This window comes from Crassostrea angulata, chromosome 9, assembly GCF_025612915.1.
Source record: "Crassostrea angulata isolate pt1a10 chromosome 9, ASM2561291v2, whole genome shotgun sequence".
NCBI classification, from domain to species: domain Eukaryota; kingdom Metazoa; phylum Mollusca; class Bivalvia; order Ostreida; family Ostreidae; genus Magallana; species Magallana angulata.
The window spans coordinates 7165298-7184417 of record NC_069119.1 but is presented as its reverse complement, the minus strand read 5'-3'; the positions used below and the strand labels follow the sequence as shown (position 1 = coordinate 7184417).

General features: G+C 32.3%; 2 protein-coding genes across 16 annotated transcripts in view; one reads left to right on the top strand and one right to left on the bottom strand.

Moving 5' to 3' along the window:
* Window positions 1-4010, top strand: part of LOC128163149 (5'-AMP-activated protein kinase subunit gamma-1-like) — a 112534-nt gene extending 108524 nt beyond the window's left edge. For 9 of the 15 annotated variants that reach the window (XM_052826676.1, XM_052826675.1, XM_052826670.1 and 6 more), the window contains 5 exons: window positions 105-227; window positions 791-862; window positions 1277-1357; window positions 1893-1986; window positions 2197-4009. In XM_052826676.1, the coding sequence (XP_052682636.1) occupies window positions 105-227; window positions 791-862; window positions 1277-1357; window positions 1893-1986; window positions 2197-2222 (396 nt within the window). In that variant the 3' untranslated portion in view covers window positions 2223-4009. Of the gene's footprint in view, window positions 1-104; window positions 228-790; window positions 863-1276; window positions 1358-1892; window positions 1987-2196 lie in introns of all 15 variants that reach the window. The other 6 variants (XM_052826678.1, XM_052826680.1, XM_052826679.1 and 3 more) reach the window with 2 other exon arrangements.
* Window positions 4011-8655: 4645 nt separating this feature from the next.
* Window positions 8656-11004, bottom strand: LOC128163796 (E3 ubiquitin-protein ligase TRIM71-like). Its single transcript, XM_052827462.1, has 2 exons — window positions 10894-11004; window positions 8656-10675 (listed from the first exon to the last, which is right to left on the bottom strand). Exon 2 carries the CDS (start codon window positions 10635-10637, stop codon window positions 8964-8966), a length of 1674 nt encoding a protein of 557 aa, XP_052683422.1. The 5' UTR covers window positions 10638-10675; window positions 10894-11004; the 3' UTR covers window positions 8656-8963.
* Window positions 11005-19120: the final 8116 nt, after the last annotated feature.

Genomic DNA, 19120 nt, shown 5'->3' with positions numbered 1-19120 from the left:
GCAAAACGGTAGCATTAAGTACTCGCTTATAATGAATAAGGAATCTACAGTCTAGGCGCTAGTTGACTTCTATAAGTACAAATTGTTTTAATTTTTTTTGACAGGCCACTCCTAAGACGCCGATCATCAAGGCCCTGAACATGTTTGTGGATCACCACATCTCGGCCCTGCCCATCTGTGATGCTGACGGTCGCGTCATCAACATCTACGCCAAATTTGATGTCATTGTAAGTTTGACTTAATATTTTGTTCTATAACAGGGAAACCTAAGGATTATAGGTTTCTTTTCTTCTAATTGCTATTTCTTTATGATCTGGGGCATTGATTTAAAACTTGATTGATAGCTTTCTATCAGAAAATTACGACACTAGCTTTACTTTTGTCACTTGTACAAAATTGACTTGGTTCTAAACATTTATGATTACCATGGAGTTTGCGATTCAGTTAACCAATTATAATGTGAGGTGCATTTATATTCTTAAATGCTTAATATTAAAGTGAATTTTTATTTTAAGAAAATAAATTATTTGGTGGGAATAAGCTAGATTTGAATGGGGTGAGGGAGAAAGAGAGAGCTAGGAGAGAGAGATAGAGAGAGTTTGTTTATTTACATGTAGGTTATCTATAGTTGATAGTACGGTCAACATGTATGGATTGATTTACTAGTTTATAAAGTACCTACTGTACACAGTTCAAAATCATTTGCCAGATAAGATGAAGTAAGCTAAGGACCCTTTACATGACATTCTGTATGTGATTTACGACAGCTTTTTGTTTTTGTGTTTTTCAGAACTTGGCCGCAGAGAAGACATACAATGACCTTGACATTACGATAGAGCAGGCTTTGCAGCACAAGACCCAGGTAAAACATCTGATGAGGGATTGTTGCTCTTATTTGTCCCTTTCAACCTTTTTAACTGTTGTAAATTGAACACAACAACCAGAAGAAGCTCAATTTGTATAGACTAATAGATAGCACCAGATATGAAAAAATAAAGTAGAAATTGTTGAAATTTTTAAAATTTTATGCCAAAACATCAAATAGTCATTAATATTTAAGGAATTAACTTATACTTCAATATACGTGAACATTTATTTTAAGCAAATAATTCATGTTTTGTCACACAGTATTAAGGCTTATATATATCTCTGAATAAATTTAAAAATGAGGGAAACAGGTTGTTGTGAGCATAAGCTAGTCTTTCCTTTAGCCTTGTTCTGTATGCAATATTTCATATTTTTTAGCATGCATGTGAAAGTTTTTTGGTTGTTTCAGGAGAGCTGGTTTGAGGGGGTGGTGACCTGTAAAAAGAACGATACTCTGGAAGTGGTGATAGAAAAGATTGTCAAAGCGGAGGTAATCTATTTAACTCAGTTAAGGTGGCATGGATCATCCGTCAATATTAATGTGAATTAAATTACATTATAATTAAAATACTTTCATCGGTTTAGATTGTTCAAATTTTACAATTTTTAACCAAAAAATGTTTGAAAGTTTTTTGGAAAGGTAAAAATTTTAAAATTCTCAGTGGAATTCAAACTCATGACTTGCAGATTTGTAGTGACCCCTCCAACTCACTGTGCTATGCTGTTAGGTGACAACTATTTAAAAGAGACTCTTTATAAAATTACACTTGATTTTATTGTTTATTTCGATAAATAGTGGATCACAACATGGAGGGATCCCAAACCACCTTAAACTAATGCTCATCTCTGTAATTAAAAAAAGGGGGGAGGGGGTGCTTTTCAATTTAAAGTTTTCAATAAACCTTTCATGACAATTTGATGAAACTCAAATTTTTCATGATTTGTAATCATCCTTGTGAAAGTACATAGCAAGGGCAGTTTGACTGTATGAAGTTGGTGAATTGGTCTTTTCTTTTTTTTATCAGGTCCATCGTCTGATTGTGGTTGACGATGAACTGAGGATGTTTGGTGTTGTGTCTCTGTCAGACATCTTGAATTATCTAATATTAAAACCATTTGGTGAGTACTCTGTATGTGCTATTTATGAATGGACTTTCATAGTGCGATTTTGCAAATTTTGCAAATTGAAAATACAATTTAAAACTGAAGACATTAAATGTTTCTTTATTATAATATATAATAATATAAATGATGAAATTTGTTCACAGATAGGTGACCAACAATGTACACTAATGAGCGATAATTTATAAAAGTTCTTTACTATTTCAGGTGATTTTGTGTCAAAAAAATCCTGATTAAAATAGAGGACATTGTTCGAAGGAAGAAAACAAAACATGTAACCAGCGATGCCAATAAGAACTGGATGATGGCCATGCATGGCTCCCCAAAATCTCTATCAAATAGAGGCCAGTCACTTGGCTTATATGATCCCCTTTAAGGGTTTCCCTTGTTCTGATGGAGCAGTGAACAGGCAGGGGGTGGGAGGGGTATCATCTGGAAACTTTACCATCTAACAGCTCGGGCCAAGAGAGAACGGCATCATTTATATATCAGGCATTATAGGAAGCTAAAGGACTGTGCTTTCTGTTCCCAGCGTTACTTGGATTCTATAACGAGTCGCTAGACACCATCACCAAGGAACAGAAATGTCTGTGATTTGATTGGCAGTTGACATGGCAACTCTTCATTCATTTAAATTTAAAATGTATACTCACCAAAAAAAGCGTATTTTTTTCACAAGAAAATCAGATTCATGTGCATTCAGGCATATGGTTATTTCTTTATTGCATTTAAAATATGTTCAAATTAGAAAAAGGTTTTTTTATTTCCAGATTAAGACTGTTTAGTGTAAAACGAGAAATGTTTATGTATATTGGGCATTTTAATAAGTAACTAAGCCTGGTATGTGCATCTTCTACCTCTTTAAATATAGAGAGATTTGGATGAGGAAAAAATATGAACGTGTCTGATTCTTAGATCAGCATATAGTTTGCTTGTACTATTCATATTTTGTTGTTTATAATTATTCCAGTTGACATCATCTGTTCAAAGTTTGTTCATTTGTAAAGCGTTTCATACCAAGAGAGAATGTAGCCATACCATTGTTTGTTGATGAATGTTATCTTGTTCTTTTTGGCTTACAAACAAGACTGTCAGACAGATCTTGTTACAGTGTTTTTGATTGGATGAATGTGATTGTTAGCCTTATTTTGATTGAATGACACATGATAAGCAGTCTGATTGGCTGTTTCACATGTGACAAGTGCTGTGATATAATTTACAACAGTAGCATCATTTAGATAGTTGTAAACATTGTAAAGAAATTATATAGCTCAATTAATTGAATTGACCTGCTGAAGACTTGAGAAAAACCTTACACATCTGAGTACACTGTTTATATACATGTCAAGTGCTTCTTCACCTCAGGTCATGATTTTCATGGTTTTCGGGTTTTAAGGAAATGGGTAAATTTCCCAAATAAGGTTGTGTGATTGTCCAAAAAAAAAAAAGATTCACATTAAAACAAAATCAAGATTTCTCATGTTTAATTTATTTTTTAAAAACAAATATTGTTTCAATTATATAAACTGTTTGATATAGTTTTAACTAAAAAATTTCGTTTAATTGATTGTATAAATACTGCCTTAAAATTGAACATAAAAAAGTGGAATGTTATTCAAAACTGTACAACTAGCAGCGATTTAGAATAAATAGATGCATTTTGTCTGTGCTACTGTCATATTAAGAAATCTTCCCTTACTCATAATTTAATTTTGTTTTTAGTAAATATGTGTATAACATGATCTCAGTATTTTTTCACTTGATTTGTAAATTAAAATACGAGTGTATATCATTATTTATGGGATATTAATATTTTGTTTTGGTATAAAATTACCAGTAACTTTTAAAGGGTCATAGTTGAAACAGTTTAAATGAGAAAAGAAAAGCTTTCTTGTCGCTTTTGGCCAAGGTTATACTGATTTAAAGAATTTATTCTTGAAAAGCTTTATTTAAAACTATCTTAAATTAGATATTTCATTTGGGATGGGGGAAGGTAAAGATTAATCAAGGGTGAAACTATTCAACCCTCACATGTATTTGATTTGTAATTAGCACAGCAAGTTTGTGAGTCTACTCTTCTTTCTTTTGATGTTTTATTTCAATGACGACTGTGGCACAATTTTCTTGTAATATTGTTGTTGCTGCTGGGTATGTTCAAAGACTTTCACTTCTTCTACTTTTAGAATAATTCCATTGTTATGTTTTCATCAAATTTTCATTATTTTTTCCTTGCACCAAGAGCTACATTTATTAAGTTACACAATTTGAAATTTAAAAAAAAAATTATTTTTGTGAAGTAATTAAGAACAATTAAGGTTTCTAGAAAATGTTCGTAAATAAAATTTGACAGATCTATAGCTAGGAAAATTCATACATTTCTTCATTCATTTGAACTTCATTCACAATTTGTATACAAAGAAATTTGGTTCTTATGCAAGACAGAGAGGGAACGAAAGTCACAAATGGGGGTTTGACAATTATTACTCAAGATTAAAATGTTGTAATGAAAGAAAATGACAATAAAATGTTGAGAACTCTTTCTTTGTACTTTTTTGTGTTTAAAAATGTAGGTTCACTGTCAACAAAGGAGTTGGAATCACTTTGGTACATCAAGTTATTCTTGTATTTAAAGAAATCTTCGAAACATTTTGATCTTAGCTATTTTCAACCAATAGTGGTTTTTGGCATGCAACTTTAATCACAGATATTCTTTAAAAATTGAATAACACGCACTGGAAGATGAAATATTAATGTGCAAGACACCTGAAAATAAATGATAAATATATACAAATGATTTAGGCTCCAAACTATTGGTTCTCGGGAGTGGGCCGTATGATTAGGCAGTAAGATACTTTATTTTGGTCTAACAATATTTGCAAAGAGGAAGAACTCGGTTTTCATATTCAACTGAAAGTTGTAAATTAAGGTACCCCCCTATTTTAATATGGCAATAAAACTGATAAATACTGCAGCATTTGACCCAATGCAACGTGCATGAAAAGCAATACATTTAATTAGTTTTCTTTGGCTCTGGCAAATTAAGAGGGGGTCACCCCTCCCCGAACCTTCGGTGATCAATATTTTCAAAAAAAAAATAGTAAAACTGCAGAAAAACTCGTTTTGGTGGTTGTTCATTGACTCAATCATATGTCTAGTATAGCTAGAATACTTCAAAAACGCCTTTTAAAATCCTGCCAAACCCAGACCACCAGCTCCATTCCTCCTCTCTTCAACAAATCCCACACTGTACTGGTACTGTGTGTACGTATGTCGTTGTTGTACATGTAGATAGAGGAGAACTAGTTTTATTTTCTAATATTTTGAGCCAGATGGCATACAATTTTCCAGTTATTGGGAAAAAGTTCTAAATGAGAGACTACACTCACAAAATAGTCCATATAGTTACATATACGAACATGCAGCAGTATGGCCAATCCTCTGTATAATTAAAAAAAAATGGTTGCTTTATTTTTAATGAAATCTAAATCAGCCTTAAACAATCAGTACAATATAGTTGAATATTTACATTCACCAAGTATCATTCCCTTTATATATTACGAAAATTAATTGCAATCCTAGTTCTGTAAAAACTGACAAGACTAAAATGTACATGCAGCGTTTATCGATTGGTCGTAAAGTTTATCTGGCAAAGAAAAATCACGAACTACACGAAATGATCATGATGCCAGACTCAAATTTTCCATAGAAGTCAATTTGGCTGTTTCTTTAGCTAATGTAATGATGTAAAGTAACAGTAATTTAGTTAATTTTACGTAATATTGTTTACAATCAATTTATCAATTTGTTACAAGAAAAATGTAAATATATGTATAAATGATACAATACTTTCTTTGATGATGCGGGTTCAATGGTAGAGATCAATGACGAAAAAATTTATGTAACGCGCGTTATGGTTTTTTTCTGCAACGTCGCCACCTTCATATCCTGCATATAAAAACGTCGCCACCTTCATATCAAGCATATTAAAACGTCGCCACCTTCATATCCCGCATATCACCATCTCACAAAAGAAAGCATTTTTTTTTAAAATAAATCCTGTATAAAAAGATTTTGTAATTTTTCTTCCAGAAATTCTTATATTTATCATTGAGTCTTTTTTTAGCAGGTTGATGTTAATATAGTGAAATCACATTGCATTGCAGTTCTTCAGAAGAATAACTGTTTATATACATAAGATAAATAATACATAAAACCAATCGAACATCAAACTAATTCTGTGTCCCAAGAATTGTTCAGAGGCCAAAGTCTAAACAATTTTAAAGAATCAACAATGTTTCAAAACGCTCGCATATAAGTCATTCCATATATATTAACATTTGAGTTTTTGATAATAATCTAAATTCTTTTCCTTTGTAAATCTTGACACCCCCTTCCCCCAAAGTGGCCCACCCTATGGCAAATTCTCATGATTATGATTTTGTTGAATTTGAATCTACACTATCTGAAAAAGCGTTCACTAAAGTTCCAGTTTTTCTACGCAAATGTTTCTAGAAGAATATTTTAAAATATTTTTCACTACATATTCCTATGTAAACTTTCAACCCTCATTGTGAACTTATCCTCGAGAATCATGACATGAACATGCAAGTTTAAATTACACTACCTGAGGGACAAAATGATTTTATGATTTTTAAAATTAAATCAACAGATTTTCAAGAATTCTTAATAGGATGTGTCCCTTCATTTTAACAAACGGGAATCCACTTCATCCAATGATAATTTATGGAAAGTTTAGTTAAAATTGGCCCACTGGTTCTGGATATGAATACAAACATGTGAAAAGTTTACAGAGAAACAGACGGACGCCAGACAAAAAGTGCATGATCAGAAAAGTTCACTTGAGCTATCAGCTCAGATGAGCTTATAATGTAGATAACATATTAAACTGTGCACCAGTCCTCCCTTCATTGACTATTTAAGTCAGAGTTTCAATAAACTAGCACTTGGGTTTCTTGGAAAGAGGGATAACTCTAATTTATTTTTTTTCTTGAGTGTAAATGACAATTCAATTTTCAATTACATTTGCAGTTAGTGTGATGGTCAGACGGGTTCGAATACTGGCACCAGATAGCTCAGCTCCTAGAACATCTTACAAGAGATTCAGGGGGCCAGGTTTGCACCCCTATCTTGTTCGTAATTATTTCTCCCATCCTGTTACATTAAGTGGCATACATTTTTCCAGGTAATTACTTTTAATCAAGTTATAATATTGAGACCTTTCCAAATTGATTGATCCATACAACTTTAGTCCACTCGTATGACAGATGCAACTCAAATGCCTTTGTTTAAAAATTATGTTCAACACATTCCAAGTTATTATTATTCAAAATGAAAATTAAGTATGTTTTGGTAAAAAAAATTCCTTTCGCTCACCTAAACTAAAAGCTCAAGTGAGCTTTTCTGATCACTTTTTATCCAGCATCCATCTTTCTATCTGTCTGTCTGTCTGTAACTTTTTTACGTTTTCAACTTTTTAATTCTCAAGAACCACTGGGCCGATTTCAATTAAACTTGGGTGAAGAAGATTCATGTTTATTAAAATGAATGGCCACACCCTCTTTGAAAGGACCTTGCACACGATTTGAGATCAAACATTTTATTTTTATCTGTTATGTATAAAATGGTGTACTGGTGCATTTTAAATGATTGACCAAAATATTGAATGTTAAAGTCAAGTTACAAGCGAGATACATAGGTAAGAATTGAATGTCATGTAAACAAAGCTCGAGTCAATCTTTTAGTTGTTTACAAAAAATGTAATGTAGAGAATTACCATTTCTTAGACAAAATGACATATAAAATTAATTTAAACTAATTCAATATCTTCATAAATACTATTATCAACAAGAGAGATACATTTAATTGAAACTTACACCAATACAACACATATGTAAAATATGACAATATTCGAGCTTTGTTAACAAAACAAAGAATTATGGACTCCGTATCTTGCTTATAACTTGATAATTGACTTTCAAATGTTGACATAGCATTATAAACTTCTATATTTATCAGTGTAAACATTGAAAATGGAAAAATAAAATTTGAAAATTTTTAAGTCAAATTGTGACCAAAACCTCTTAAGGAAGATAATTAAAAATCATTGAATTTTTTTTTGTGTTTTTCAAAAATTTAAAAACATTTTACCAGAAAAGCTGGGGACCATTTTTTTTACTGGATCTATTTTGTATATGACTCCATAAATTTGATTTCATTATGTCTATTGTTCCTCAGGTGAGCAATGTGGCCCATGGGTCTCTTGTTAAGACAATGAATGAAGTATGCAGTGCAAAGTATTCCCTTCCTAATTTGATACATCTTCCCAAGTCAAGGGTTTCTGATCCGCTCCGTTTTACATAAACAGGGTTTATGACTTAGACTTGGGAAGGTGAATTTGATATTGTTTATACGATTGAACAATTATTCAGAAACAGCAGAGGATCTACGATCTTTCATTTTTTAGGCTTTTCTTTCCTAACTTCATGTAAAGATAACTTGATTTTACTTTCATCAGTCCGTGATTACCGTTGTTGCAGAGTTGCTTAGATTCTTCACTTGATAATGCATAAATTTACAATTATAAGTTTTTGATACAAACAATTTAAAAATATATATAACAAATAGCTCAAGGGTATGTAAATCATTTTAAGTAATGCAACACTGTGGTGATTAAATTTAATCTGTTTACATTTTATGACAAATTTTATTTTTGTTTAGTTTATAAATTAAACATTTCAATCTACATACATGTATACATTAATGAAATACATTTAATGAATAAAAACATTTCGCTTTCATTTATCACATGTACGCAACGTCTGTTTGCACAAGTTATATGAATATACACTCAGTTTGTTTACATCTGTAATGCAAGAATATGTGTTACAAAGGCTGATTTAATTATCACATTTATAATCACCACCACACTAACTATGTTGACAGGAACACATGGTTTATTTGTAATATTGTATTTTCTTCACTTTGCCTTTGTAGAGCTCGGCCACTAAGAGGTTGTCCCTGGAGTCCACACATAAACCCCATGGAGTCTGTAATTGGCAGTTGTCAATGTAGCGGAGGAACTCTCCGTCCTGATCCAGGATATGGATAATGTGCTTGATACTGTCTGCTATTAGGATCCGACTTTGGCTGTCTGTAGCGATGCCACATGGAGTTCCCAAGGTAGTACTAGAGCTTTTACGAGTGTAGGTAAAGCGGAGTTTCCCAGCCTGGTTGACCACCACTACTGCATGGGCGTCATAATCTGACACACAGATATCTAGGTTTCTGTTTTCACAGATGTATTTTGGGGCACTTGTTGAATAGAGAGGCTGTCCTTTGTCATTGTATTGAATACTTTGTTTCTCCATGGAGCCAAAGTAACGCACAACTTTTGTTTGTTTATCATTATCACCGATAACGACAACCAGGATATCACCAGAAAAGGTACAACAGAAACTTAGAGGTCTCCACCCCTGTAGTCTGATCACTGTCTGTATCTGCGTATTCTTTATTATGTTCACAGTTTTATCATCTTGATCTGTATAAACTAAATCCCCACTCCTTGTCACTGCTATCTCATATGGACTGTTCCGCGACTTTGTTTGGACTGACTTCAGTAGCTCACCCTGAAGGTTGTAGAGTCTCATAATATTGTCACAACCACATGTCCAAACGTCTTCATCACTCTGACATGCCACACGGCATAATGGATTATTATGTCCAAACTCGGTATTTATTTCTGTGATGACCCGTGGTACATTAATGAGAGGTCTGTCTGGGGGAGAGGACTCTGCATGAGGAGAATCCATTGTGTAGCCATATTCTTCTGTTTTGATTGATAACGCTGACAGAGAACCGAACTGTTGATAAAGCTGTTCTTTGTTTATTTTCTCAGGGGTAAATTTTGGTAAGGTAGCTGTGAGTTTAGGAGGCAATCTTCTAAATTCATCATTCCTGGATTTATAGGCAGAGATGAGACTGACATCATTTGAGTTTAGTAACTTCTTCAGATCAGCAATGCTCTGTTTGATTTCAGAAATATTGCGGGTGATTTCATTTTCCTGTTTATTTAGTACAGTCAGATAATTGGAGTCCATTTCATCAAGATCTGATTTCAGTTTCTTGATTATGGTGTCTATTTCTCTGTGCAAGTCTTCTCCATGTTTGTCAATAGCTTTTATCAGTTTCTTGGAGTTTTCATTCAGATCAGCTTTCATAACTGGGATGATAGATGCAATCTCCTGATATTTAGGATAGACAGATTTTTCCAGTTCTTGCAAATCATTGAGTATGATTTCTTTTTGGTTTTCTAGTGTTTCCACAACTTCAATAAATTCATGACCTATGTGTTCTTTAGAAGAAGCACACTTTACACAAATAGGAATGTCGCATTGTTTACAGAAAATTTCGCATGTTTTTGAGGAATGTTTTTGACATTTCGTGGTTGATCCCCGCTTTTCAAATGGCACCACTTTGTGTTCTTTGGATAGATCTGAGAGATGCTTCCCTACACATGGGCTACACAGATATTTGTCACAAATATCACAGCACATACACTCTGTAAGGGGGACCGGGGTCTCACAGAGATCACACCGTAACACATCCTGGGCACTACGTTGGGGGTCCATGCTCAGGAACCTTGATGGAATTTTTCATTAATAGAATTCTGTAAGACAATATTATCTTATTATTTTAGTTTAAGTTTCAGTGGTTGAACGTTCGCTAATTAGTCTTAATTTTACGGCAAAAATGTGAAATCTTAAAGTTGCAAGTAATTTTCAGTTCTAGATTATGACCTATATATACGAGACATATCTACGTTTGGGCTGATTGTATAGATAAAATGTCAGTTTCAGGGACTGCAGATAAAATACAAATACCTACTTCGTGTTGTGTACCACTTCTTCGTGAACAAATTATAAATCTGTACAAGTTTAACAAGACGAACTTTGTATTTTTACTTCCTGGTCTAGCGTACGTTACCTTCACGTGATTAAGTTAACGCCCCCTTTAAAATCAATGAACTGAAAGTACTCGAAAGCGGTTAACCTGCTTGTTATATGTAGAAAAAATTGCCAGATTTCTTAGGTATTCGATGTATAAAGACCACATTTTGTACCTAATAAATGAATGGTCCAATATTCTTAATCATGATATTATTTTGAAGGTGTTATCAAATAAAAATACTCCACAAAAGGAATTATTAAAATTTTGATTATGGTCCAGCTAATTACACCTTGAATTTTGCATTAGAGTCTGGGCAACGTACATTTTATTAAGATATTGTAAAAAGTAGCATGAAATTTGTTAAACTCTCTTAGGAAATACATTCAAAAACTTTCTTTTTATTGAAGTATGAGATAAAATGAATCATTTACCGCAGATATTTTGACGAAATTAAAAATTTTCTTTTTTTCACCAAGGGGAGATAACTCATAAAAAATATTTAAGGTGCAAAATGACCGGCTCTTATATGTTGTCAGTCATGTGAATTTGGTTCATTTCACTTTCATTGTATATCTAGCAAAACATATTTAACTTGTTTAAAATGATTCAAAATTGTTCAATATCCCTTCATTATACTTAAATACCTTAAAGTCCGTGCAGTAGTCTTCATTTTAAAAAGGAAAAAATCCAAAAAAAAAAATCACTGTAAGACTAGGCAATATATTCTCAATCCTGGAGTACCAGTGTTTTTTTTTCTTCTAAAAAATGATTTAAAAATAGCACGTTAATTACTTAATAGTCACATTTTAAGTCCATCTGAGGTCATATATTCGTTGTTAGGATAGTTTGAAGTAACGAGTATATAATTACATAAACAGTCATTTAAATTTACATCTTAGTTGAAAAATATTTTACATGCATAACATATCAACTTTAATTGATTGGTATAAACAGAAAGGATATAATTTTATGTAACAAATCTGCTTTACAAGGAGTTCCTATTTTTGTCATAAAATTTGTAAAATATACGAGTTTTGCGGAGGTGTTATGGAAGTATATGGAATCTGAGTTACATGTATTTATGTACATATTCAAATTTTTAAGCAACGAAACGTAGACCAAAAACAAACAAAAATACTGGAGACAATTTGTTCACAAATCAGATTGTATTACGTAGATTAACACATTGGTGACGCCATGACTGAAAGTTGAATGTCGTGTAAATTTAATCGGAGAGCATTAAATTGTAAACAGATTCAAAATACAAGTAATACAAGGACTTAATAAAGTAATAGGTGTGATTAATTGAGAATTAAAAATAAAAATACTTGGAGAGATGATAGCTTTATCAATCATTTGCTCAAAGTTATGCAAATTTGCTTTTATTTCCCCTGTCGTTGTTTACGATATAACATCAATTCTCTGTAAAAACCAAAATTTTACTATAGGGTCATGGCACGCATGATCTCAGATTTTTATGAAACTTTCTCAGGTGATTGATACTCATAAGGTTTGACATTATCCACCATCAAAATAATGCCTATTACCTCGGTTGCCATGGTAACCAATTTCATTCATTTAGGGCCCAAATACACAGTTTTTGAGTTGGAAAATAAGGTAAATTCAAAGTCACAGGACAGGCTTATTTATAAATTTTCAAGATATCTCACACATAATATACATAGTACAAATATAGATGTACATGATGCAAGAGAAAAAAAATCTCAATGTCCTTGTTCATCTTAAAGCTGGTGGCTCAAAGATGGCCAACATTTCTAAATTTTGATTTTTCAATTTTCACCCTGTTTTTTTGAAAGTCTCTCAAAATTTGCAGGCAAAGAAAAAATAAATCAATTGCAAATTTTAAAATATCATATTTATTTAAAATATTATTTATAAAAACTACAGCTGGTATCTTTTTCGTTTTTGTTTATTTTACTTCCAAAATTTGTTAATTTGTCACCTTCCCAACCCCCTAAAAATTTTTATCAAATATTTTTTAAACAATAAGTTGATCATAAAACTCCTTTAAAATACGTTTTATGCTTAAATAAATAAGAAACTGGTTAGATATTTCAAAAATATTTTAAATCCAATGTATCAGGATAATTAAAAATGGCTTTATAAGAATTGTTTCTATATATTTTTTGCAAAGGGCAGATAATTCCAAGCAAGAAAACCTTATCAAATGAGTCTTAACAAATAATAATAGAATGAAATTCTGTTTTTAGATAATTTCCATTAATGAAATAGGCTAACTGCTTGAATAGATAACAATATTTATGATTCATACCACTTTAAGAGGGCTTAAATTAATTTTTTTGTATGATAAAGGGCAGATAACTCCAAATATCAGCACAAGGAGAAAATGATATATCTTTTCAATGCAACTCCAGAAATAAAAATCAACACTTTCTTAAAAACTAATAAATAATTCTTCAAATTAATATTCAAAATATATTCCATATTATGAAAATAATATAAAAATACACAACACAGTGACAATAAATTAATGTTGAATTGCTCAATATTTTAGGGAGTTCAGTTTGTTTATTATTTGTTCATCTAGCATTGTATGGCTGACTGTCTTGCTGGTCTGGGTTATATGTGCAATGTTGAAAAAGTAAAATATTACATGTATGGATCATTTAATAAAATCATTTACATGTATGTATTTCCCATAAAATACCACAACAGACATGTTCAAATTTGACTGAATGGGTTTTTTTCAAATAAGAAGAAAAATGCTGATGTGTTTATGTTTACATGTACAAAATTTCAAAAGTGAAAAAGAGGAAATGGCTTTTAATTATTATCTCAAGTTATATTGATTAATGTTATTTTCACTTGGAATATTAGTCTATAGCTGCATGCACTAATTAATAGCTGCAACTGAATTAGATATAGCATAACAGGGCCCGCCATTAACTAAAATATTAAACTGTTCTTTGGGCAAGTTGCTTACTTGTGTAAATGCTATTTTAAATTGTAATTTGTCATTGAAAAGTACGGAAAATTATGAATAGCATATAAAATAAATGATAGAAATTGATAAGAGGTAGGGTATGGTATTGGTATGGTTGATCTCCATATTATTTACTGTCACAAAATATTTCATTAAAAACTATCCTTATTGTAGCTGTTATCAAATGCAGTGTATCTCAGTACTGGGTCAGTATAAAAAAAAATCTTCTTAATATTTAAAATAAATTATCAAGGTTTAAAACATATCTTATCTCTCAAGAGAAGAATATTCTACTCAATCTGCTGGTGTGTTCTAATGATATGACACTGACAAATATATTTAGAACATTAATTTCAGTAACTAAGTTACTATATAGTTTGGATATAGGTTTTCAACCTTCACTGAAATTTCATATTTCTATTTTTTTATACTTAAAGTTTGATCTGTTCCATTACAAAGAAAAAAAAATGTTTTAATTTTTCATGACATTTTTTGAGGTCTATCATCATATCATAATTGTTCGAGAAAAATGAACTATAAACCAGACAAGTGTTTGTGTAGATTGACTTGTCCAAATACAAAAATCAGCTGGACACAGAAACTGAACAAGTGTAACTGTTGATCCCTGCATGATAGATAATATACTCTCAGCTGATTTGAATATCTACTTGTGACATCACTTTTTGATTAATTTTGTTTATAATCATCAACTCACATTTTCTGTTCTATGTCTCCCTTTTGACAGACTCTCGCTGTTGTGATGACAAGAGCCAAATTCATTTATTTCTGCAGCATACACTTAATCCTACAATTGCATTTTAATATATTTACAGCAAATTTATAACAAAATGAATCATTTTAAACAAATTCCCAAAATTCCTTTACATTTACTTTAATGCTGTTAAATTTACATGTATATTATTAATCTAAATTAAGTAGTCTGTTCCAAATTGCATTTCCATCACTGTTTGTTTAATTAAGATGGCTCAAATCAGCAAAAAAAAAAACCAGCCCAAAAAACAACTTAGGTATGAAATATAACATGATGCGAAAGAAGAATATAAATCAAAAAGGTGAAAAAAAAATTTTGTTCACATTGCAAATAACATGAAGAATCTGGGTGATACTGTTAATGATTGGAGAGGGTGTTTGAGGGGGGGGGGTAATTTTGTTTGCCAGGGGAATCTGATGCCTGATTTTTAAAATTTACTCTGTACATTTAGACCCGAGGTGTATTCATTGAGAAAATCAACAAGCGATGGAAGCTTGAACAGACTATAAGATTGGTTGAAAATTATTTGATTTGGATGTGAATATATACATACCTTGACCAGTTGGAATAATGACTGCTATGAACTGCATCTAATCTCCATAGACTGCCTTTTTATGATCCTATTTTTTCGCTTGTTCATGAGGTTTTAAACATATATATTCCAGAGATTTGGGGTTAATTTAATTGAACCACATCACTGACACCAGATCTGACTTTCACATAAAATGCGTGGCAATGATGGATTTCTGTAACCGCTGTGGGTACCTCAGAACTATGCTCATCATGGGTTGACACCCTGGAAGAGTACAACCTGCGATTCTTTCCATCTTGGACCACACCATCAGTCCAGGGTGGGGGTGTTTAATAGTATTGCACTTCTATATAAGTGTTGCAGGTTGGTAGCTCATTCGCTTCCTTGGTTGAGTGCTGGATTCGTATGTCAGAATACCGAAACTTATGTAGAGGAAATCTCTGTCCGCTTCACTTGATCATTTTGTACAAGACAGTGAAGTGTTTACAAAAGGTTTTAATACAGCACATATCGGTAATGAAGCTAAATCCCAATAGAGCATGGTTCATTTCATATTCACCAATTGATTAGAGACTAACTTTAAATACACTTAAACTTAAATCACATGCTTTCTCCACCCCATTTGATCTATGTTTTTGTAAAATTGCTTAGTAGAAAGATAACACTTGTGGTGGGTTCGGATGCTACATTTATTCTAACTACACTTTCATACAGATTAATGCTTTCCCATGCATTCTAACATTTATAATGTAAACAATTGTTGGTCTCACATAAACACACAGCAAGCGCTAATGGCTAGCTGGCTGAAGGATTAAGATAAACTGTTTCTAATGGACATTATAGATTTTAAACGTGTGCTTTTGCCATGATGTTGTGATGTCTTTTTCAGAGGAGTCAACAAAGGGAAGTAACTTTAAGTTGGATTTTGTGGAAAAGCGGTAACTTCAAATAGTTGTATGTTAAAGCCAGTGAATATACCCAAGCCAATTTTGGTTGTATTTATTGGACCAGTGTCTTATCTTATTAAAAAAATGTTTATTCTCGCGTTCAATTGCCTGCTTAAAATCAAATTGATATTATTTAATGTGCCTGTTTTTCACTATTTTATAAGCTAAATCTATGAAACCGATGGTATTGTTATCTGTACATTTCACTGAAAACAATTAATGTGTACAAGTACATTGATTACTTGCTTATAAAATTAAACCAATGTCATAATCAAACCTACATGCATTTAGGGAGCATACGAGTTATTTATATAATGGTACTCCATATGTCATTTTGGCCAGAAGCAAAATGTTTCAATGTCGTTGCTATGGAAACTGAGTATGACCTGTCAAAAATATACCCACAGAGAATCTTCATATGGAACACTCTTTCAAGTCAGAGAGATAAAATTAAATTCTATAATAGTGCGTGGCCACGTATTTTTGGTATTTATACAGAGAATTGATGATAAAATCTGACTAGAACAACACCCCGTATATGTTGAACTTCAAATTTTACACATATCGATAGTTTGAACAATGCTTAAGCTCTTGAATCCAATGTTTTGTTTTGTTTTGATGCAACATTTTCCGTGCAAACTGTTTAAAAGTTGGGAAGGCCAGTTTTTCCGAGAACCGAATGAATAAATATTTAATTGAGAAGAACACAGGATTCTAGCAGCGGTTTTGCCCAAACTGAGATGTTTTTCCTCTAATTGGTATATTTTTATGTATTTTGGACACCGCAGTATTTTTTTTTATCTTATTTTATGTTAAGGAATATAAGCTATTTATAGTTGTCACTTCATAATTGCACCTATGGGACAATAATGTACTACCCGATTTTATTGCATTAACATCTATTTCAAAGGATAATACTAAGTTTTTGATCTAACTCAAAACAGTTATTTTGTCTCACGATATTTTTATATGACGCTAAATTGCCAATATGCTTCCTTAACACCCCCGCGTTATAACACCGTTAATCTACTAAAATGTGGGTCACGAGCAGATCTTTTGGTAGCTAAGTGGTAAAACCAGTCGGACATAAAGCATAATTATTTATCTATTATTCATTAATTATTTATTTACATATATATTTATGTCAGTTAAATTCATGATATTAGTTATAATTTAGTGCTGTGCAGTAAAACCTACATTTTTTCCCATAAAACAATCGTACAAAACCTATGAATGGTGCGTTTTGTTTTCTTTTTACAATGCATCGCGATCGGCCTTGATGGGGGGGGGTCTTCACATTATGTCCGCCCTTACGAAAAGTCCGCCTTTTTTGGACAGAATCGTCACATTCTGTCCGCCGCCACCAAAAGTACGCCTTTTCCGTTTTATTTTGTCCACCGCTTCGATATATCCGCCTTTTTTTGAAAATTCTTTACATTTTGTCTGACATTATCTAGAATCAAATTATATCGTCACATTATATCCACTGTCTTGAAATATCCGCCTTTTCTATAGGATTGTCACCTTTTTTTTCAACTGTCGTCTCATTTTTTTGCTTAAAAAGTATTACCAGATCAAACTGTTTCAGTCACGTTTTCTCGGTTAACGTAAACGTCAATTCTTTCAGACGAAAATCATTATAAAGAGAAAAACTACAATTTACAATGTTCAAAATACGTAATGTCACCCCCTTTGTACCGTGGTCAGTCTTTGCGACTGTCTGTCCCAAGTCATCGTACAGAGATTCAAAATGGGAAATGTTTACATCTTTTCTCCTTTTGGAAATACTCGGAACATCTCGCGCAATTTTTCAACTTTATCATCCGGGGTACTTTTGTCTTTTCCAATGCAAAATCCCCATAGACTTTCTATTTTTGGTTGTGTATTGAAACCTGAAACGATAGAGGGGGGGGGGGGGGGCTTTTCAAAACAGATCATCTGGACTTTTGCATTCTAATGATTGGCTGTAATTTTTGCCGCAAAGGTACATGTATTTATAATTATCAAGATATTACGCAAAAAGTGGTGGAGAGCAGAAACTTAATGGGGACAGAGTCAGTATAGACATTGTTATAACTGTTATATACATGTAGTATTGATACGGATCGGAATGTAAATAAAGCTAGAAAAATTCAGGCATTTCTTCATTCATTTGAACTTCATTCACAATTTGTATACAAAGAAATTTGGTTCTGATGCAAGACAGAGAGGGAACGAAAGTCACAAATGGGGATTTGAAAATTATTACTCAAGATTAAAATGTTGTAATAAAAGAAAATGACAATAAAATGTTGAGAACTCTTTCTTTGTAGTTTTTTGTGTTAAATTAAAAATGTAGGTTCAATGTAAACAAATGAATGATAAATATATACAAATGCTTTAGGCTCCAAACTATTGGTTCTCCGAGGGGGGGGGGGAATAAAGAATGATTAGGCAGTAAGATATTTCGTTGTTACATAATTTTCAAAGAGGAAGAACTCGGTTTTCATATTCTAACTGAGAGTATACCCCTATTTTAATATGGCAATAAAACTGATAAATGCTGCAGCATTTGACCCAATGCAACGTACATGAGAAGCAATACATTTTATTAGTTTTCTATGGCTCTGGCAAATTAAGAGGGGGTCACCCCTCCCCGAACCTTCGGTGATCAATATTTAAAAAAAAATAGTTTAACTGCAGAAAAACCAGTTTTTGTGGTTGTTCATTGATTGTTTGATATGTCAAGTATAGCTAGAATACTTCAAAAAGGCGTTTAATAAACCTGCCAAACCCAGATCACCAGCTCATTTCCTCCTCTCTTCAACAAATCCCACACTGTACTGGTACTGTATTAGTGTATGAACGTATGTCATTGTTGTACATGTAGATAGAGGAGAAACTAGTTTATTTTCTAATATTTGGAGCCAGATGGTGTTCAACTTTCCAGTTATTGGTTAAAAGTTCTA

Bases quoted from the DNA above. Each gene is read 5' to 3' on its own strand.
- LOC128163796 (XM_052827462.1), bottom strand. From the start codon at position 10,637: ATGGACCCCCAACGTAGTGCCCAGGATGTGTTACGGTGTGATCTCTGT.